The 22,838-nt window shown below is 41.8% G+C and overlaps 1 protein-coding gene across 20 annotated transcripts in view; it reads left to right on the top strand.

Moving 5' to 3' along the window:
- The window catches only part of SGMS1 (sphingomyelin synthase 1), a 71,361-nt gene extending 61,850 nt beyond the window's left edge, over positions 1-9,511 (top strand). For all 20 annotated transcript variants that reach the window (XM_088670295.1, XM_088670286.1, XM_088670289.1 and 17 more), the window contains 4 exons: positions 1,087-1,204; positions 5,424-5,577; positions 7,045-7,211; positions 7,879-9,511. In XM_088670295.1, the coding sequence (XP_088526421.1) occupies positions 1,087-1,204; positions 5,424-5,577; positions 7,045-7,211; positions 7,879-8,058 (619 nt within the window). In that variant the 3' untranslated portion in view covers positions 8,059-9,511. The remainder of the gene's footprint in view (positions 1-1,086; positions 1,205-5,423; positions 5,578-7,044; positions 7,212-7,878) is intronic.
- Positions 9,512-22,838: the final 13,327 nt, after the last annotated feature.

Below are 22,838 nucleotides of genomic sequence, written 5' to 3'. Positions count from 1 at the left end.
TTGCCTGTACAGAACAAGAGAGGTGCCCATAAACATGGCAAGATACATTTATTTTCTCTCTTGAATGTCTTTTATTGGCTTATGTGAAAAAAAGTTGTCTCTATAAACAGGGAAGGGAGCTGTTGAGGCAATAGGGGAGCCTATCTTCAGGTCTTCCCAATTTTCTCCTCTCAGCCTCTTTCTTCCATAGAAACGAATGGTTCACATTGATGTATTGGAGAAACAGAAACTTCTGCACAATGTTCAGGGAAGCCTGTTGCCTTCCTCTGCAGGAGTATTGTCGTAATGGACCTCCAATGCACTTAAATGACAACTTCTCATTTTGGGGGGCATGGGGAGAATAAAGGCATTTATTTAAGGACCCAGGTGGAGTCTAGGCTATATTTTGCCCCTTGAGATCTCAGTGCCTGGAATGAGAGGTGGGTTCTGCCCAGTGGCGTGCGGTAAGTGGACTAGGGAGACTAGGCTAGTCCCCTAAATGTTCCCCTAGCACCACCTTCCCAAAGCCCTGGAAGCTTCTGCCCGGCTTAAGGAAGGAGGCACGATGCTCCAGAGGGTCCAAAAGCCTGCCCACGACCTTCCCAAAGCCCACCCAGCTTTGGGAAGGAGGCAGGAGGGCTCCAGCATCCTGTCAGAGGGAAGCACGATGCTCATGTGCGTGACGTCATCTGCCTTGCAAGCTGGCGCCTCTGGCCCTGATTGTTCCCCTATGCAAAAATTCACCACACACCACTGGTTTTGCCCCTCAGCTGGATTCCAGATTACAGTCTGTGCTTTGTCCAATAGCCTGCTGATATCTGGATGATTCTGCCCACAGTTCTGTTCTTGGTCAGGTTAGGAGGGAATGTTTGGAACCATACCCTGCTGCCATTGCTATCTTGATTCTTCTGGTCTATCCCGCTAAGTGAGAATAATAGCTTCCATTTGTTTTTAAATGAATGTTTTATTTACCAAAATGAATATGAATTATTTATTGTCCTAGAGCACATAAATTGTATCTAGAGCACCACACTCATTTTGTCTCGAAAACACTTAAAATCCTGAAAAACTTCAAGTGATGCATAATTTCCTCCCTTTTCCCTCCAGGTCCATTATTGGCAGGCGATTTTTTTGTATAGTTGGCACACTGTACCTGTATCGGTGTATTACGATGTATGTTACGACCCTCCCGGTACCTGGCATGCATTTCAACTGTTCTCCAAAGGTAACTTTTTCCCTCTTTGCATTATTGTCGTCTAAAATCTTACTCTTTATTTTCCCAAAGATTTGGAAATCTTTGGTCAGGGTGACCTGCAAATTGCTCGCCAGGGAGAATTGGCAACAATTCTTTCACAGCTGATCAGTATTGCTTGTTGCTCAAACGTAGTGTTTGATAATAAACAGACTGTATCAGAATTTAGCTCAGTAGCACCTTCCTTTTTGACTCTTGAGAGTCCCATGGACTGCAAGAAGATCAAACCTATCCATTCTTAAGTAAATCAGCCCTGAGTGCTCCCTGGAAGGACAGATCGTGAAGCTGAGGTTCCAATACTTTGGCCACCTCATGAGAAGAGAAGAATCCTTGGAAAAGACCCTGATGTTGGGAAAGATTGAGGGCACTAGGAGAAGGGGATGACAGAGGACGAGATGGTTGGACAGTGTTCTCGAAGCTAGGAACATGAGTTTGACCAAACTGCGGGAGGCAGTGCAAGACAGGAGTGCCTGGCGTGCTATGGTCCATGGGGTCACGAAGAGTCGGACACAACTAAACAACAACAGCACCTTCCTTGGATCACCTGAAACAAACCGTGTTCAATTTGAGAACAGTCATACGATTATCATTCTGAAGGCAGTCCACATTCCCACCACCCTTCTTGAAAGGGGATCAGCACCGTTGGAGCTTGAGCACAACTACCAGTGACTTCCTCTCTTCAAAGGATAGAGCTGTATACATTCCCAGAATGTAGGGAATCCCCTATTGCCACATTTTGAACATGGTTTTTTTAGAAATTACTAGAACTATCTTGTGCCAATACCATCAGTGTCTGCTGGACACACATGTAGCAGGTTGCTGACACTTCCAGGTATCTCAGTGGTGTTGATTTCCCTCTGCTGGTATAGAGATGCAACTCGTACTGTGGTTTACTATATCTCTGCCTCGTGCTTAGGCCAGAACCTGGACAAGAACTGTAGAACCGCCACTTCTACAGGTGCCACATAATGTTGCTGTCAAACTTGCAGGGAATCATCACTTTCGGTGGGGTGGCACCTACAGTACACTTTGGAACTCCTTGCCCATTGATATTAGGCAGGTGCTTTTGCTGTACTGTTTTCAGCACCTACTAAAAAGGTGTTGTTTTTTTAAGGGAGCCTGCCCAGACATGTGCATTTGACATGTGTTTAAACATGTAGTTTGATTTACGATGCATATTTTAAAAATTCTTTGATTTTATTTTGAAAACCTTTAGGCTAACTTGTGTTGAACACCTGAGTTTTATTAGTAAATTTTGTATCTACTTATCTCTATTCACATATCATCTGCTAAGTAGATACGGATATATTGGTGGGGGTAAAAAAAGATAGAGCAGGATAAGAAAGAATTGATAAAGGGAAGTGATGTTCATACAATAGGAAGTGTTTTTTATCTGTACCACATTTTAGTGTTTATGTATGTGTTGCGGTTTTTTTGTGTGTGTGTATGTATGTGTACATATATCTCATATGCGAAAGTATGTGCATGTATATATATATATACTGTATTCCCACTTTTTTTTCTCTTCCTTTTTTTCTCTCCTGTTTTTTTCCCTCTTTTTTCTTTCTTTCTTTCTTTTCCCCCCCTCTTTTCTTGACTTGGAGTTGTCTTTGTACAATTCAATGTATGAGTTATGATTTATGATTTTGATTTATGTTTCCGTTTTGTAATTATAAAATATGAAATAAAGGCTTTTTTATAAAAAAAAATAGTAAATTTTGTAACTCACTTAGGTTTTGATGATTAAACAGTATATAAATCCTGCTTTTTAAAAATCAAACAATTGAAAAGCCATTTGTCATTCAGGATAGTCAGGGGCTGAGTTGCAACCATCAAGTCACCATCCCTGAAGTGAAAATGAGAAAGACTGGTTCATAATTTATAGGATTGTTTGTGACTACCATCTTCAGTGGCAACTGTTACTTTTATACCATGCAGTAGAGCACTGGGGATGCTTAGTGATTTTCACCAAGCAGGACAGATGAGGTCCGCTGGTTGTACAAGCAAGCATGATAGGAGGTTGTTGTCGAGATCTCTGGCATCGACCTTGTTCTACCAATAGCATTTCAGATTATGTACATGTAAGCTTTGCTATCTGTACAATATCCCACAAACATGCCATAGCTCTGTGACTGTAAGAGAAGTACGTTAGCCTCAACAACCCTCTATTAATCTTCATTGCATGATAGAGGATAGAGGGCAGACACAATAATGGGAAAGAGTTATATTCTTCACTGCTATCATCATTGCATAATGTTTTCTCAAGCACTGTGCATGCCATATGCAGCAAGGTTTTTGTGAATCTCTTGTCCGTTCTTTGCCTTGCCATCCCAAAGCTCCCTGTTTCTAAACAAACCTAAGGAGAAGTGGCCCTACAGATGATGCAGGACTACAGAACCCATAATCCCTGACAATTGGCTATGCTAGATAGGGCAGATGAGGCTCCCACAACAGCTGGATGGCTGCAAGCTCGTCACCCCTGGGATAGAGAAAGAGGAGCTCCCAAATATACCATGTCAAGGGGTTAGCATATTATTCCAGTGGACCTGCAGGTCTTTATTAGATGCCAAAATAGTCATTGGTGTCGATGTACAAATCCTGCAGACCAACCCTTGTATATCCAAAGGTGAACCTTCTTATTTTGTAGAACTAATGTTGGGGTGAGAGGAATCCAAGATGATGGCGAGCATCTTGTGAGAGGCAGCTGGAGCTTCCTGTTTATCTGTTTTGACCCGATTCATGCAGAGTTAGTGCCTACAGGGCTCCACTGGATATTGCACTTTGACAAGTTTAATTACTATTTGGCTGAAATAATATGAAGCCATGGTACTTATAAGGAACATCTCACACATGGTTGCTATTGGTTTCTTGTCTATGTTCCAGCACTTGTATATTATAGAAGGCAAGTGCTAGATACAAGATTGAACAGCTGTTCTAGGAGGAGCTCTACATCTCTCCTGTTCATTCCACAGTGTGCTGCCAGGGTTTACAAACTATTCTCAATTATGCCTTTATAGCTACTGAAAGAATACAGACAAGTTACCCATTTACATGGCTTAAGCGGGAACACTTTTTCTACACAGTAATGGGCATCATTTAACATTGTGAGCCATGCACACCCGTTTGGGGGGCGGGGACAGGATTTTAAATGGGAGCACTTGTAAACATTTCACTACTTCTGCTAGTTTTATCTTATTGTTTCTGAATGGCCATTTATCTGCTGTTAAGATACGCTCCCAGGCATGGTCATTGGAGGTGAGCTGCTTACAGCCTGCAGGCATCTGTTAATTATCTTTAGCCCCTTTTGTTGCAGAGGGAGCTTTCAGAGAGAAAGAAAAATGTAATAGCAGTGAGAGTAATGATCTCAGAAACCAATGTGAATCCCAGATGTTTTGTGAATTCCAATATCATGATTTTTCAGGCAAGATTTATAATGTTTAACAGGCATGTGTTTAACATGTGAGACCATTGGCAATTAAAAGTGTGTAACACTGGCTGGATCATGCCTTATGTACATAGTAACCACGGAGGATAACATGCATATCAGCCATTTCTTATCAGCCAACAAGCTTCTTTAAAGAAGATGCCAATTGATTTATCTTTCGCCAAATTATTCAGACCTAGCAAATGATGGTTCTAGGCAAGTTATTTGCTTTTTTGACTTGGGTTGTATCACACAAAGTCATACCACTAGCACCTGTGCAGTGGTAGTTCTTCTCTATGAATGCCTCCCAAATGTGTTCAGGGGGTTCCTCAACCCTCTGGAGCTGATTTGGAGGGAAGGGCAGGGGAGGTGCGAGCAAAGGAGAAGAAATCCTATTATGCAAGCAGAAGTCCTAGCACTAATGGGATTGCTTTGTTAGATACAACCCTATATTTTTAATTATTCATGCATTTGCAGTTGGAATAATTAATGTGATATTATTTCAATTCTTAGGTACCTTTCCCTTGGTAAATCTATGGTTGTGGGCTTCTTAGGATCATTTGTGTGTGTGTGTGTTTTAAAATATATTTATTGAATGCTATGATGCATTAAGTGGTCTAGAGTCTTAATGCCTAATAAGATTTGTTTGTTTTTTTAAATTGCCTGGTTCTGAATGTAAATTCAGCTTTCTTTTATAAGATTATTCTAAATGGTATGGATCTTAATATGAAATGTGCTGATGTGTCCCCCCCCCTCTCCTTCCACCAGCTCTTTGGAGACTGGGAATCGCACATGAGGAGGATAATGAAGATGCTTGCTGGAGGCGGGCTGTCCATCACAGGATCACACGATCTGTGTGGTGACTACTTGTTCAGCGGTCACACAGTTATGCTAACACTTACATACTTATTTATCAAAGAGTGTAAGTTTGACTTTTTCAATTTTGGAATAAAAAATGTATGTTAGTGAATATGAGAACACACTGTAAAATACTCCCTTGCTGGGATTGGAGTGTAGTCCATGTTAATGTATTTCCCAAGGAAAATAGTTGCTGAATAAAAGTTTTACTTGACATCGCATCTGAATGCTAATACAGTTATGCTGGTCTAGTGTGGCTGACTCAGTTATTTCTGATGTGCAGCCAAGATTAATGGGAAAACCAATTCAACTCTAAAGCAACTGAGATTGGAAGAAGATTAGCCTAAGTCTATGGTTCCCTTTTTCATGATTAATTCTGTGCTACCTAATTTCAGTATTAGCAGTTTATAAACCAGTTGCAGAGTTGAAGCATCAATGAATACCCATACACTTGCAATTCTTGGAGAATCATGATCCTCCCATTAATTTCTGTTCTTTCAAATTTATTTTTGTATGCTTTATTATGGCTGATAACTACTTATTAAAACTGGAAACTAGTATAAAGGCAACTCCCCATTTATTTTTCTGAGGCACCGTGCGTGTAAGTGGAATTGCATATATTTGAAGCACCATTGATAAAGCCTGCAAATGCCCCATTCCCCCACCCCATCCCGTTCCACCAAGGTGCTCAAGAAGCTGGTGGCAGTCCAGCTTCAGGCATGCTTGGAGGAAGCTGGTTATTTGGATCCATTCCAGTCTGGCTTCAGGCCTGGTCAAGGTGCTGAAACCACCTTGCTAGCCCTGCTTGACAACAATTATTGTGGGAGAGATGGAGGGAGTGCGGTGGTCTGGGGTTCCCTTCAGATCTCATATGACCCCTGTTTAAAACAGCTGCACGGGTTGGCAGTAAGTTTCTGGGCCCAATTAAAGTTGTTCATGTTAGTGTTTAAAGCCCTAGATGACTTAGGGCCCAGATACCTGGAAAAAAGCTACCTCATTCCATACAGACCATCTTGGATTGTAAGATCATTGGAGGGAGCACCCTTCCACAGCCCTCAGAAGCTTGGAGGATGATGGTCCAGGAAGAGGCATTATCTGTGGCAGACCCTAGGCTGTGAAACTCCCTTCCAACAGAAGTGTGTCTGGCAATTTTAAGTTGCTTTAAACTGCTTTTAATACTGTGTTTTAATTGTGGTAACCCACCCTGGGGCTTGGGGGTGAAGAAGGGCAGGTAATAAATTGTAGTGACAATAGCAATAATAAGTAAACAAGAAATGCATGCTTAAGTTGAGCTCTCACTTGAATGGCTGCACTATTCCCTGAAACATTCTCAGGGAGGCAATGGCAGCTGGAGTTCTGAGGCCACAGATATCTATGATACTGTTACTATCCTCTTTCCATTCCACAGAGTGCTGGGGGTTTTCCCGTTTCAAGATGTTCAGCTTATGATACTGTGTTTAATTCTTCACCCTGTGAAGGAGAATGTGCTGTGTACATGGCATTAATGCTTTCCGCCTTTCCTTACCTTCAGATTCACCTCGGCGACTCTGGTGGTATCATTGGGTTTGTTGGACTCTCAGCTTAGTGGGGATGTTCTGTATCCTCTTGGCTCACGACCACTACACTGTGGATGTGGTGGTGGCTTATTACATCACTACAAGACTTTTCTGGTGGTATCACACAATGGCCAACCAACAAGTGAGTCTCTATTCCCCCAATAGCTTTAGCTGACCTATTCCGATACATTTGTTATTGTAACTGGATCTGATTTCTTTATCCAGATCCTCTGGGGAAGCAATATGTGTATACATGTGTGTGTGTGTGTGTGTGTGTGTGTGTTCACAATTTCTGTCATGGGGAGGGGACTTGGGTGGGAGAGTGAGAAGCAACAAGCTCAAACAAGTTTGGCTGCTCTTATCTGCCTTTCAGACTCTTCCTGAATTATGTTAAGTACTTCCTACTCGGTGCTTTCCTACTTGTGAAACAGTCAGGGACAGGTTTTTTTTTTTTTTTGTTCTAAGATGTGAAACCATTATTAATAGATACTATGCAAAAACATTGGTTGCTTCCCGAGATATAATAAGGTGTGATAAGAAGAAAGAGTTCCTGAAGCACATTTAAATCATAGTTTCCATGTGCCACCTCTGTTGTGCTCTTCTTCTTCTTTTCTGTTGGTGAGATGGGGTACATAGCAAACTCTCACCCCGGGTTTCTTCTTTCTGTCCCCCAGCCCCAAAAGGTAGTAGTCATAACGGGACCCTAATAATGTGTTTCAGGCATGGAATATATTGGAAGAGCAAATAACTTGCTGCCTGCGGGTTTTCCTTTCTTGAAGGCTTCATTTGTAAACACTGTTGTTTTGCAGGTGCTAAAAGAAGCTTCCCAGACCAACCTCCTTGCACGAGTGTGGTGGTATAGACCCTTCCAGTACTTTGAAAAGAATGTTCCGGGCATCGTCCCACGCTCTTACCACTGGCCATTTTCCTGGCAAGCTCTCCGACTGGGTAGACAGCCTAAGTACAGCAGATTGGTGAATGACACATAACAGCTACAAAAAAGTAGTAGAAGAAGAGATGGCAAATGAACTGTCCCAAAGTGCTAAGAACTCCGCAAGAAGAGATGCCATAAAAACTGAACTGCTACCTTTCCTCTCTACCTTTTAACCATTACCTTGACTGTAATCTAGTTTCTTACCTGGTAAGCACTGTGATCTTTTTCTCTCTCCAAAGGATCTGCGATGGACAACAATAAGGAAACCGTAAATTATCATGCACTGTAATCATTTCTTGTTAATAGATTTTGGATTTGCATTGCTCATCACCATGTTTCTTTGTATATGATGCAGCAGCGTAAACAGAAAAAGAGGCTTTTATATCATAAGTTCTGGTCTTTCCAGTCTCGTCTGGGAACAAAGCGTATTATTTTCTTGGGAAAACATAATTTTCATATCTCTTGCCCCAAAGATTGGGCTGTAAGCCATTTTCTAGCAAATGTCTATATGAAGGTTTCTAAATACCTGACTGGGATAATAATATACAGGAATCTTTCTACCTGTTTCACTGAAGCTACTAATGATAGACACAGAAAGGTTTGGTAAACTTTGATTTTGTAAATCTGCAGTGACAGTGTCAAAAAGTGCAAAAAAAAATTATTCTGTTGTAAAGTGATTTTTCTAAGTATTTCCTAACTTTATTTTTCAAAATGCGTAAAAATAAAATCTAAAAAAGATTTTTACATGTCAAAGAAAAGAGTTAAAATAAAAAAAAATGCTTCTTGGGAGAGAGATGTATCTGTTTCTAGTGCCTTTCTTGTCTTGATAGTATGGTCAGTAGGCAGTCTAAAAGTTTTAATTTAAAATAAAGTATTCCATAAAACAAATGTTATATGTATTGTATACATTACTAAATTTTGATTTTATATCTAAATTAAATCAGGAATCTGCTTGCAATGTTCAGATGACTAAATTGGAAGAAAAACCAAATACCATAATCAAGTCTTCACATATTGTGGAGAGGTTAAAATGAAATTTGCTTCTTAAATTATTTTATTGTCCATTCCATACATGGATTTTAACTATAGCAAGAAAACAGCTATGGATTCCTTTTTATAAGATTATTTTCTCTCTCCAAATGATCAGCAAATCAAAAATCAATCTATAAACAATGTCTCACCCCTGAATGAAAATTTTGCTGAAAAACAATTGATTTCTTGAAAACAGAATTGAGCAGAAATTGCATGTAACTCTAAAATTTCAGTCCTGCCATACATAATGTGTCCGGGGGAAGTATTCTATCCTATACTTGCCAATGTGCAGAACAAAATAGTTTTTTAAGAATGAAGAAGCATATATCTATCTATCTATATAAAAATATATATATTCATTCTGTATTTTACGTGAAACAGAGTTATCTTCTGTAGGGTTTTTTGTGTGTTCAACAAGGTGAAATTTGTATTGTAAAACAATAATGGTGAAGGAAAATAAAAAGGCTTTTAAACAAGTAGTCTCTTTTTTTATAACGTTATAATGCCATCTGTGTTGGCTTTGGCTTTTGGTGGGGCTCATTCTGTTTGGCTTGGCTTTAAAACTTGGCTTTAAATGTTCAGCTTTGCTAGAAGGATTGTACAATTTTAGCTGTGCTGAGTTCTGCAAACAAACAATATATGATTTTTCTCTTTACCCCTCGGAATTTTGAAACTATATAGTTAAAAGTAGTTCTTTTTGTCCACAAAGCAACCTATGCTCTGATTATAAACAATACACATTTAGCTTCCTCTCTCTTTCTGTGTCTCTGGATAATGTAAGGATGTAAAAAAGAGGGGGGGGGGAGGTCTTTGGTAAAAGAAAACAAACCAACATGAATCCTGTGCCTTATTGAAAGTAGGTCCAGAATTTTAATATGTTTAAACCTGTTCTAAATGTAGTGGATCTCATCCTTTCACACCTATCCGACACCTTACTGAGTGTTCCCACCTGGCTCCTGCATTTCTTTCACGGCATCATCTTCATCTGCTTTCCAAAAGGCTCTTCTTGTGCCATTTCATCTCCAGCTTGCTGCATCAGTTGGGACTTTTCTCCTTAATAGTAGGGACGACTGCGGCAACACCAAACACCAGCTTTGTGCACTGTTCTTGCTTGCAGCTTCTTCAGATTCAAATTGTAATGAACACTAGGTGAAGCAAGTAGCCCATCAAAGTCCAGTACTGTATCCTCGTTTCCAGCCATAGGCAGCTTGGGATATATGTTAAGGAACTTGTAACAATATAGAGGCCTGTTGCCCGCGCTGGTTGAAATCTTATCAGTCTATGTGCTGCTGCTGTACAGAGTTAAGCCCCAAAGACGATCTTCAGCTGAGGAAGCTGATGTTAAGGGGCAAGGGGTGGGTATGAATGAATGCACTTACATGTACTTTAGATGCTGCTACTGCTACTATTTAGATTTATATACCCCCCTTAATAAAAAGATCCTGGGGTGGTTCACAAGATGAGAACACAAGATAAAAACATAGCTTAAAATTTAGCCGGCGATGGTGACTTAAGAGGGTAGGCCAAAGGTTTTACCGGCAAGGTGAAGCTTAAAGGTGGGTATGTTTGATTCAAGGAGTGCTCAAAGAAGAACCAGCATGGAATAATGTCCTCCCAGTGAGAGAGGGAGGGCAGGATCCATGCTGGGGCCTGAGCTCAAGTGCTACAGTTAGAAAATTGGGGGGGGGGGCAGCAGGGGACAAAGAAGGGAGAGTGGTGGATAGGTGGCGAAAGAGTGGGAATAGGGTGAGGAGTTACAATGGGTTATTTTCTGATTAAGATGGTCTGGAACTGGAACATTTTATGGAGCTGATTGATACATCTGGGAGATCCGGAGTCCAGGGCAATGGGGGTAGAATTACAGTGGTACCTCTACTTACAAATAACTCTACTTATGAATGTTTCTACTTATGAATGGACCTCTGTCCGCCATCTTGGATGCGGTTTAGATAGGATTTTTTCTACTTGCGAATGTTTAGATAGGGTTGCTTCGACTTACGATTTTTTTCTCCCAATGCATTCCTATGGGATTCGACTTACAATTTTTTTTGACTTACGAATGTGGGTTCGCAATGCATTAAATTCGTAAGTAGAGGTACCACTGTAGATAAAAGAGGTTAAAGGTTATTTTGATAGAAGAAATAATATTTGAATGTATGGAAAAAATTGGGGGTATAAATTGTGAGGCTAAAGGAAGAATTAGAGATGGATAGGAAAATAAATTTAGATTCGGATGAATTAATGAATTATAGGTTGAGGATAGTTGATTTCCCCCCCTCTGTGTGTAGATTAGAATTGTTTGTGAGATAATGGAAAAATTGTGTTAGAATGATTTAAGATGATAAAGGAAAATTGCTTAATTTAGATTTAAAAATGGACCCAGTGTGGGGGGAATCAAGGAAGTCTATAATGTCAAGTTAATGTAAGAATTGATATGGTTCCCCCCTTCTTTTTCTCTTTTGTTTATGTCATATTGCTATTCCCCCCCTCTTTTTCCTCTTTGTTTCTATTTTTGTATTTTGAAATGTTTGAAAATCAATATTATTTGAAAAAAAGAAGAAGCTTAAAGGTGGGGATATGAATGAAGAGAAAAGGGAGCACTATCTAGATCAGGGGTAGCCAGCGTAGTGCCCTCTAGGTGTAATGAACTTCTATTCAACCTAACAATAGGGAGAACAGTCCTTCAATGCAAGATTTCTCCTTGTACAATAGACTGTTCTCACACACACCGTGTACCCCCAAAAATCTGTACCGGGGATTCCTCCAACCCTCCAGAGCAGATTTAGTAATGGTTCAGGTCACACAGGAGAGGAGGAGAAGAAGGTAATCCCATTGCACTAGTGCAAATATTTAATGGAATATCACCCATGGAGTGCAACTCCCATCATTCTTGCCCATTGGTGATGCTGGCTGGGGCTGATGAGAGTTGTAGTCCACAAAACATCTGGAGGGGCCCACGTTGCCTACCTGTTCCCTAGATACTCTTGGAAGTAGGCACGAGAGGTAGCAAGGAAGAATAGGCAGAGCCTGTGGCTGAGCTGGTTCAAACTGGAGGACTGAAGCTCATGGGGAGAGAGAGAACTGGAAACTGGTACAAAGATAGGGGTGAAGATATGGAGAGAGCTAAAAAAAGGTGAGAGGTTGCAGTTTGGGTGTTCTCTGTGATTCAATGTTTCTGGATACCCAGGTGGCATTGGTCTCTAGAAACACCTTTACCAGCTTTTGCTAGGCTGCCAAAGCTAGCAAGAAATGGCAGATTTGCTTTTGGTTACTCCTGCACTGGTTAAATTCAGACTGGGCTACTGGCATTGCTACCTATCTGGGGCTGCCTTTGGAGACTGCCGTGGCTCGATATGCAGCCAGTAGGATGCTGATAGGAAAAAAAATAATCAGCACATTCTACCCAGTGCTTGCTTCATTTTCCCTGCCCCTGGGGGGCTGGGGGCAGTTTTAAAGATTTTGTTTAAAATAATTTTAATGAAAAGTATTTATAGGGAGGTTAAATAAACGATTAGGATAAGCAAAAAGCAAAGGAAATATTGCTTTATTAGTAGTAAGTTAGCCTGAGCCTGTGGGAACAGGGAAGTTTTGATTAAAATACAGTGGTACCTCTGGTTAAGAACTTAAATCGTTCTGGAGGTCCGTTCTTAACCTGAAACTGTTCTTAACCTGAGGTACCACTTTAGCTAATGGGGCCTCCCGCTGCCGCCATGCCGCCGCCACGTGATTTCTGTTCTCATCCTGAAGCAAAGTTCTCAACCTGAGGTACTATTTCTGGGTTAATGGAGTCTGTAACCTGAAGCGTCTGTAACCCGAGGTACCACTGTATTTACATCAGCAGTAAGGGGGGGGGGCATACGGGAGTATGTTTGAAGTTAGACAATTTTATTGCTGGGATCCTAATAAGTGGAGCAGAAGGGTGCAACCAGCTATTCCGGTTCCTGCAGCTAAGTGTACAAAATGTTCCAGCCTCAAATGAGCACACCAAAACAAAGAATTCAAAATAAAGTTGTTTCCTCAGGAGAATAAAATGTCAATGTATTATTCATTGCAAATAACCCCCACATTGCCTTAGCAGGTTCCTGGTGCAAAGCAAGCACAAATAAAGTTTGTCAGATTTCAATTCAAAAGTAACTGAAATAGTGCGGGATAAAAATGGCAGAAGCAGCTGCAGCAGCAACAACAATGGAACACGCCCTTTTCAAATGTGTAGGAAAGCAAAAATACATTGAGAATGGTTCTTTTTATATTCCAGCCATCCTACCCTTGTAACCAACCAGTCAGATTTGAGGGGCATATGATTCTACCCCCTCACTAGACCACTTTTTTGTGTATCCAATAAGTGACCAAGATTTTCTACCCAGTAAAGCAATAAGAAGTGAAATTTCGCAATCCTCTTGGTTCATATAAAAAGAACCCGCTTTTCCATGACCATTCTATCCTCAGATACCTAGTATTTTAAACTTAATCCTTCACATAACCCCACATCCACAGTAAACATTTATTTATTTATTTATTTATTTTTAAAAAAACCAAACCCTGTTTCAGGAAACACATTTTAAATGGTAATTTCTCCACACTCACATCAAACCCTAATTGACAATGATTTGTATTTCAAAACACATTTCAAAACCATTTAAAATATCTGCATCGTATTTCATAAAAGCCAGCGGGGAAATACCAAACAGCCTATTTAGAAACTAGGCCGCAACGCCATTTATACAGCAATATTTTCAATTAGCTGCTGAAGGCCATAAAAAGGCCTGTTTAAAATTATCCAGGGGCGGGGCTTGCCTGACCTCACGTGGGATGCGAGGCCACCCCTGAGAAGGTCTTGTTGCATATAACTACCAACATAATAGTATTTGTGATAGACAGCAGAACCAGACCAAAGTCTGGTGATGAAGTCCTTCAGAATTGCACCCAGAGGCCTGGAGCCTCTCTCTGATTGACCACCAAGACATCTAGCCAGAGGGTGTGTTGTGTTTGTGGAGCAGCACTTTGGGGGGAAGAATAAAAGGAGCAGTTTCTGAGGGACAGAGTTAGACAGGGATAGAGAAAGGAGAGGGTTTAGTTTGAGAGAGAGAGGGCTCAATTTGAGATGGGAGATAGGGATTAGGAGAGGGTTTGTCTGAGAGAATCTGATTTGAACTGAACATCTGCTCTGAGGAGACCATCGACAGCAAGAGGAAAGAGCCTCGCAGCTTAGATAGGAAGATGGGGTTGAGTGCCTGAGGAAGGTAAACAGACAGGAGTTCCCTGGAGGGCTGAGTCTGAGGCAGGAGAGGTAGAAGCTGTGGGAATACAGACTCCCTGGGTCTCATTCCAGTCAGGAGGAGAGAGTTTTTCTAGGAAAAGATTCCCAAGCCAGTAACAAGGGGTGAGGTAACTCCCTGGGTACTAATTGGAGTACCTCAGTGGTAGGATTGCAAATAGTGTAGATAACTGACGAAAAGTGTCCCTCGCTCATGAACCAAAGTATTAAGCTGTGAAGTGTCAAGCATTTTAACTGTAACACCTGTCATTAACTCAGTAAAGAAACGAGAGTGAAGTAACAATATGGTCATGGTATGCTGTGACTGCCTGACCCCAAACAGCATTTTGGAGCAGCTGAAGTTTCCAGGAGACACCCACCCACATAGTTGAAGTAGGGCATCCTGGATAATAAATAAGGCAAGGTCCATTCTCTCCAGGTAGGGTAAGCAAACCTAATTTGATTTTTAAAAAAGCACCCACCGGATTTCACTGCCATTTCAGCATCCATCCCCCAGCTACAGGCAATTTCAAACACCACTTCCAAAGTGAAAATTTGATCTGAAGGCTGAAGGGTCATGAGGCAACCACTTTGCTGAAGTTACACAGGGAATCCCGTGCAATCAGCTTGAATTCCTTGAAGGAAGGCAGGCTGTAAAAGTTTGTAAATAAATAAGCACCAGCAATTTGTATTCAGTAGAGAAGCAAACAGGAAGCCAATGAAGGTCAAAAAGAGATATACTATTACACCCTCAGCTGAGTACTGTACAGTGTTAGTCATACTGAAATTAATAGAGATGACTAATTCATTTTGAAGGGTCTACTCTGTGTAGAGTTTAGCTGGCTACAACCGCATGTTGGCAGCTTAGCCATTGCATAATGCTATGGACCGAGTCAGTTATCATCTTACAATTTGACATCTGACGGTTTGCATTTTTTATTCCAGGCTTATCACACTTTCCTTGCAGAGGAGAAATATTCAACACTTCAGGAAATGAGCAAGTAATTCATAATGATGCTTCATGGGGCCTCAGGTGAGCAATTCTCTGGTGACTTCCTGCTTTTTAAAAAGGCTCTTCTCTGTTGAGAATTTTTCACTTAATAGGATTATAGATACAGATATATAAACACCCACCCACACCCCGAGGACTGCAGGTGTGTCAATCTTTGCCTTTGCCTCAAATGCGTAACCTAGTCTTATCAGAGAGGGGAACTGTACCCTTTCCTAAGCGCTCTCATGCTTTGACCATTGACTTCCTTGCGTGGGGAAAAACCTGCTGGCTTCTTTTCCTGCTATTCTGCTTTGCAGACTTTGACCTTGTGTTTATGCAACTTCCCAGCACTAGAAGGCTGGCGAAACCTGTCACAAGGCATCTGTTTCCCTGTTACCTTTTGCTGCCTTATGTATGCCTAAGGTTTGTTCTTTCATGTTGCATTTTTGATGGTTTTCGCTTTCTATTTCTTCTCTTTGGAACAAGCTGCCTCCATATGTCAATTTATCATACCTATTCAGGCTTGCAAGCAGCATCTAATCTAGCAAGAGATGTTGATACCGGTAGCACAAGCAGGTTTACAGATGTGCAATGAATGAGACTGCAGGGTTCCGGTTTCCGCCTGCAGGAATGGCGGACCTGTTTTCCATCTCTCTGACCTTCGTAAGGAATTTGGCGGTTGCTAGGGGAGTAAATGGCAACCCCCTACCCTCTCCGGGGGTTACGGAGAGGGGCCGCTGGCCCGCGATGCCCCCAGACCCACTCCGACTGTTTTTGGAGTGGGGGGAGCTTGGGCTGAGCACTTACGAGGGCCAGGACTCCCGGACGCTAATCTGCATGGCGGGGATTTCCATGGTTAAAGAAGATAATTAGGCTTAAATCTATGGACATACTTCAGAAGGAGGGGAAGAAGCGCTGTTTACTGCTGAGAAATTTATGCTGCTGAGGGAGAGGAGTCAAAGATTGTACAGCATCTGGAAGAAGGATTGATGGGGACGGAGCGATAAGGGAAGTGAGTTTTTATTTTTTTTTCTTCATATTGTTGCCTCGTACCTTCCCGGACGCGATGTCCTGGCTTGTTTGGAGTGAAAGAGAAGCAAAAGACTGTGTGAGTTGAACTTTATAACTGTTGTTACCGAGCATATTTTTTAAAGATGTGGAGTTGCCGATGAGAAAAGCCCCCCCCTAGTCGGACGGAAGGAGTTCTGGACGCGTTCGGAGGATTTATGAGCTGTGACACACTTTAAATTGGAGCAGCGACCTGAAGCTAAGTTCAGCTATAGGGCAAGGAGATCCATTAATTTACCAAGAGTTTATGGTTTTGATGTTTGGGTCTCCTGCCTGGAAAAGCTGTAAATTCTATAATGATCGTAAATCTTCATGGCTATGAGAGGAAACGAAAGTGATTTGAGCTTTTTAAGATGGCGCTGCTTCGTGCTGCTTCGACGCAACAGGGAGCTCCATTAAGAAGATTTATGGGGAGGCTGGACTGATTAACTCACACAGGAGAAAGAACATCTGTGAAACTTTGTTTGATATTTATCTCAGCAGCTGGGAAACAATCGGATGAAAGTGGAAAACATCTATGTGACTGTAAGGGGAAGATCTGGATTATTATGAACTTGGAGGACGATTTGAACTTTAGAAAAAAGACGGCAGTGGACAGTTGCGAGGAATTCCCAATTTCTTGAAGCATGGGAACCCAAATAAAAAATTCTTTAGATGATTTGGCATAACATTCGGTTTGATTGATATATATATGTGTATAATTTGAAATATTGAATGTGATATAATTGGTTTTAATTGGAAAATTAATAAAAAATATTTTTTTTTAAAAAAAAATGAATGAGACTGCAAATGTGAACCTGAATACTGATTTGTATCCATGTGTTAGTGCTCAGCTGGGCCCCATTAAACTAGCTGGATAATCTTTTTATCTTTTTATTAGCAGTTCGAAAGCACATCAAAGTGCAAGTAGATAAATAGGGACCGCTCACGGCGTTTTCGTGCGCTGCTCTGGTTTGCCAGAAGCAGCTTTGTCATGCTGGCCACATGACCCGGAAGCTGTCTGCGGACAAACGCTGGCTCCCTCGGCCTATAGAGCGAGATGAGCGCCGCAACGCCAGAGTCGGACACGACTGGACCTGATGGTCAGGGGCACCTTTACCTTTAATCTTTTTATATGAATCCCATCCAAGGCTTTTAACAATAGCAAAAGACTAAACCTGGATCATGTGTCATTTCCCCTTTCTCCTTCATTTCCCCCAAACTTTTCCATGTTTGGATTATATTTTAACTTCCTTATAAAAAGAGTTTAGGATGGAAGGCATTTAGTAGATGCTGATAATACAGATTGACACTTTCAGTCTCTCTGTGTGTGCATGGATAATGCACATGGAATTCTTGGATATTATCTCCCAATTATTACTGACAAAAATAGTTTCTAGGGATAAGTTATCCATTAAGCAGAATGCATAAATAGTCATTTCAGGTTCAAAGACAGAAGGAACCACATGATGATTGAACACCCTTTTCTACCTGTTGCATTTGTAGGTGTCCTGAAAGAAGGGTACGTGGTTTTTATCCATCAGCTAGGGGTTGGAGTTGGAGACTGAATTCATTTGCACATTCTGTGTCAGAAAAACCAAGGCAGAAATGAGCTCATGAAAAGAACAAGCCAGGAATCCAAAAAAATAAGGGGGGGGGGCAGATCTGAGGTGTTTTTTTTAAAAAAACAACTTCTTGTGAAATAGCAGTGTAAAGCTATTTAATGTGAACTATCCATTGCTGTTGTTTCGGAAATGGTTTGCCCTGCCCACTAAGCTAGCCATTGGCCTTCAGGCGTGGTAAAAGACACTGTCTAATTGCTAGAGTGTTGAAATATGATTCAATTTGCCAGTCTGGTTGATTCTTATATGTGGAATGAGAGGGTGGCATCTTGCCCTTTGCTTCAGGCAATAGAATGCCCTGCATTGGACATTTCGTATATAGGAAGCTTCCTTGCTCTTAGATATTATGGTCCATCTCAGTACTGTCAACAACCCTGTCAGTGAGTGGTTCCCCAGGGCTTCAGACAAAGAGCATTCCCATCCCTAGCTGGAGATGCCAGGGGTTGAACTTGTCACCTTTGGCATGCAAAGCAGATGCTCTACTACTGAGCTATGGCTGGCCCTGTCTCAGAACCCGGTGGGGAGGTTTGGCTGGTGGGAGAACTTGAGGAAGTTGCTCAGCTACAGTAGCTTATTTCAGTGTGACAACCAAAATGTTCCCTTTTGATGTGAGGGCTAGGTAATGCATAAGTTCTGTGGAACAGATCTAGTACTATGACAGTGTTAGAATAGCATTAGCCCCAATAATTCCCTTTTCAAAAATGTGCCAAAGTACATTCCAGACATGCCTAACTTGCCTGCTCCTTTCTGGAAATCATTGAACTGTGATCTTTACACTTGATTGATGCCCTGTATTCTACAGCTACTAAGGTCAGAAATGTGCTTACTTGCTGCTGCTGTCGCCATTCCTGTTTCTGCAAAAAAACAAAACAAAACAAAAAACACCAAGAAACCATGAAGCCTTGTTGATATAGGTAAAGGTAAAGGGACACCTGACCATTAGGTCCAGTTGTGACCGACTCTGGGGTTGCGGCGCTCATCTCGCGTTATTGGCCGTGGGAGCTGGTGTACAGCTTCTAGGTCATGTGGCCAGCATGACAAAGCCACTTCTGGCAAACCAGAGCAGCACATGAAAACACCATTTACCTTCCCACTGTAGCGGTACCTATTTATCCTGTACTTGCACTTTGAGGTGCTTTCGAACTGCTAGGTTGGCAGGAGCTGGGACTGAGCAACAGGAGCTCACCCCGTCCCAGGGATTCGAACCGCCAACCTTCTGATCAGCAAGCCCTAGGCTCACCCACGTTGATATACGGTACTCTTTTTTCATAGACCTTGGTTGTTAGGCCTGTTCTTGCATGCAATGGAGATACTGTTCAAAAAGTAAAACTGTAATGAGTACAACCAACCACCGGGTGTCACTAGTGTTCCACATAAAATCGGAGATCTACCTATGAAAGCATCCAAGTAAATTCTAAGCTGCCTTTTTGTTTGAGTTTATAACTTTATTCTAATAAGACTCATGCCCCAGGCCTTAAACAAGCTCTGCACAGGCCTGCTTGCAGAGGTTGGGGTGCTGTTATGTCTGAAGAAGGGTAGGGTGGTTGTAGGACACTTACATCAGACACCCTTGGCATGCCAATCCATAAAGTCTAAGAACAAAGGAGGGATATGCCACTTTTCTATGTGCAAGAAATGTTTATTGGAGGGGGAGCATTTGGCCATTTCATTACCCAGGGCTTTTTTTCCCTAAAAGAAGAGGTGGTGGAACTTGCTGAGCACCCACCCAAAGTTGTTGAGCTTTACTAAGAGCTGCCGGAACTCAGTTCCAGTGAGTTCTGGTTTTAAAAAAATGAGCCCTGTCATTACCCCTCCCTCCATCTGACATGGTACAGTCCACAAACAGGTTTACCACCTCATCTGCTCTTTGTGAGGACTAAGCCTAAAGTAGTGCTCTTCAAAGCATGACAGCGCTGTTAGCCATACCAAGCATCCTGTTTACTGTGCGTTCATCCTGATTTGCTTGCATAATGCTAACAGGGAAGTTCTGACTTGCTTACGGGAAGGTGATATGACAACAAGCACTTATCCTGATTTTCTTGTGTTCATATGTCTTCCCATTAATCTCCACCCCACACTTTTCAATGAATTTCCCTATTACTTTCCGAACTGCAAAAAGTCCACTCCCCCCCCCCAAGTGGATTTGTTGTGTTAGGCCAAACAGAGCACTTTAATCCACTCCAGTTGTGCAAACCCCACATGCACTTGAATCCGTCCTGCAAAACCCTGACCAACCCCCCCCCCTTTTAAAAAAGCAATTCCTTGGTCCTACCAATGAAATCACCCAAAAATAATTGAAAAAACACCAGAGTTCACTTGATTTTATGGTTCCCAAACTTCTTTCTAGCTGTTGGCACATGGAATGCCAGAAGTAAAACGAGTCTTTATATGTACTAAAAAAAATGTGCCTGGTTGTCTTGCATGCTTACAGATGTTAGGTGTGGTTGGTATGTCTGGGTAGTGGTTTGTTTTTTGGTTTTCTCAGCGCATCTGAAACTATTTCACAAAAATAGTGTTAACAACCCAGCGTGTAAAGGGAAGGACAACTGAGTGCCAGCATAATAAATGAAACAATAAATGGAATTGTGGGTGGGAATAAATCAATTTAACAGAGTTTTCAAGTGTCGCAAGAATGGTGATGTTGCCCTGTTGTGTACTATTGCCAGGGACATGTGGCTGTTCTGAGTGCTCGTAGGATAGACTGTGAAGTTCCACTGTTCTTTCTCTTTATCTGCTCCCAAGTAGCCCCTTGAACACCACGTGGAGCTATAAGGCTAGTTGGAGCTGACTTACTATTCTAGGCTAAAATCCAACTAAAATTCTGCACCTGGGCAATTCTAAGCCTGTGGCTTGCCACAGTAAACTATGTGACATGCCCAAATGGTACATATTGAGCAAATTTGTATTTTTATCTTACCCCCCCACCCCCATCTATATTGAAGTTTTCCCTCTTTTGCTAATTTGTAAGACACATTGAATGCCTAACTCTACCCACTGAAACTCTTATTCCACCATCTCTCTGGTACTGTTTTGGGGGGACAGAGGGCGGGCAGGTGTGGGGGACTCCCTGGTCCTGAATGGGGTAACTGTGCCCCTGAAGGAGCAGGTGTGCAGCCTGGGAGTCATTTTGGACTCACAGCTGTCAATTCTGTGTCCAGGGCAGCTGTTTATCAGTTCCATCTGGTATGCAGGCTGAGACCCTACCTGCCCGCAGACTGTCTTGTCAAAGTGGTGCATGCTCTAGTTATCTTTCGCTTGGAGTACTGCAATGCGCTCTGTGTGGGGCTACCTTTGAAGGTGACCCAGAAAGTCCAACTAATCCAGAATGCGGCAGCTAGACTGGTGACTGGGAGTGGCTGCCAAGACCATATAACACTGGTCCTGAAAGACCTACATTGGCTCCCAGTATGTTTCCGAGCACAATTCAAAGTGTTGGTGCTGACCTTTAAAGCCCTAAACTGCCTTGGCCCTGAAGGAGCGTCTCTACCACCTGAAGGAGCATCTCCACCACCACGACTCAACTCGGGCACTGAGGTCCAGCTCCGAGGGCCTTCTTCACTGCAAGAAGTAAGGTTACAGGAAATCAGGCAGAGGGCCTTCTTGGTAGTGGCGCCCACCCTGTGGAACACTCTCCCACCAGATGTCAAGGAAATAAACAACTACTGTATCTGACTTTTAGAAGATACCTGAAGGCAGCCCTGTTTAGGGAAGTTTTTAATTTTTGATGTTTCATCGTGTTTTTAATATTCTGTTGGGAGCCGCCCAGAGTGGCTGGGGAAACCCAGCCAGATGGGCAGGGTAAATATTATTATTATTATTATTATTATTATTATTATTATTATTATTAATTTTTGGCAAGTGTCACCCAGCCCACTCATGTTCACACATATATTTATAGTCATGAGGGAAATCTTACTTGGAGCAGACCCATTGATGCTAATGAACATGACTAACTTAGGTCCATTCGTTTCAATGGACCCACTCTGAGTAGGACTAATCGGATAAAACCCTCAGTTAGGTTTATTATTATTATTATTATTATTATTATTATTATTATTATTATTATTAAAATGGAGATTCTTGAGAATGCAAATTCTGTGCTCATGCCCATACCATGTCAGGGAATTTAAAGGTTCAAAGTAATGATTTAATTGCATTTGGAGCTGAAACACGGCTGCCTAACAAAACCAGGGGCCTTTTCACAAGCACACCCACTTTTTAATAGATCTCTGATATTTTCCCCAATCAGACTTTGAGGTCTTTTGTATAGGAAAATGGTAGCTGAAGTCAAAACCTCTCTGGTTGGCAGAGTATACAGCACATCCATAACAAATGAGGATGCCTCATTAAGGAGGCAGCAAGAACCTAATTTTAATGCTACCTGTTTCTCCCTCTGAGAGAAAGAAACACAACTTGTTTCACTGTAGAATTCAGAATTAATGCAAGAATGGGAAGCTATAAATATTCGAGAAGGCTGGTTAGAGTATTCCTCTGCCTATTTTCTTCACTTAGATAAGATCAGTGGCAACAAAACTGAATTTGCTTCTGCAGGGATTATACGGGCAAAAATCCATTATCCAAACTGTGCACCTTGAATGATACACACCTGCATTTGAAATCACATCTCACTCATTTCAGTGGGAATTTGCCTCTATCTCTTTGTTATTCTCCTCCTCCTCTCTGCATGAAGAGTAATGTCTAGACTTTTCCTGCGCAGCCAGCAATGAGGGGGAAATAAAGAGGCACTCAATGTTATGCCCCTTGAAAGGCTGGTTAAAATGTTCTTAAAATGGTTCCCATATTACAAGCCCTACCAAGAGTTGTTGCCAAGAGGTAGCTAGCAGTCCGTCTAATAGCAAACTCAGGTGGTGAGTGCTGACAGAACTGGA

The sequence above is a fragment of the Zootoca vivipara genome, chromosome 5 (genome assembly GCF_965207765.1).
Source record: "Zootoca vivipara chromosome 5, rZooViv2.hap1.1, whole genome shotgun sequence".
In the NCBI taxonomy this organism is placed as follows: Eukaryota; Metazoa; Chordata; class Lepidosauria; order Squamata; family Lacertidae; genus Zootoca; species Zootoca vivipara.
Note: the sequence above shows the minus strand (reverse complement) of the source record. Positions and strands in the feature narration are given on the sequence as shown.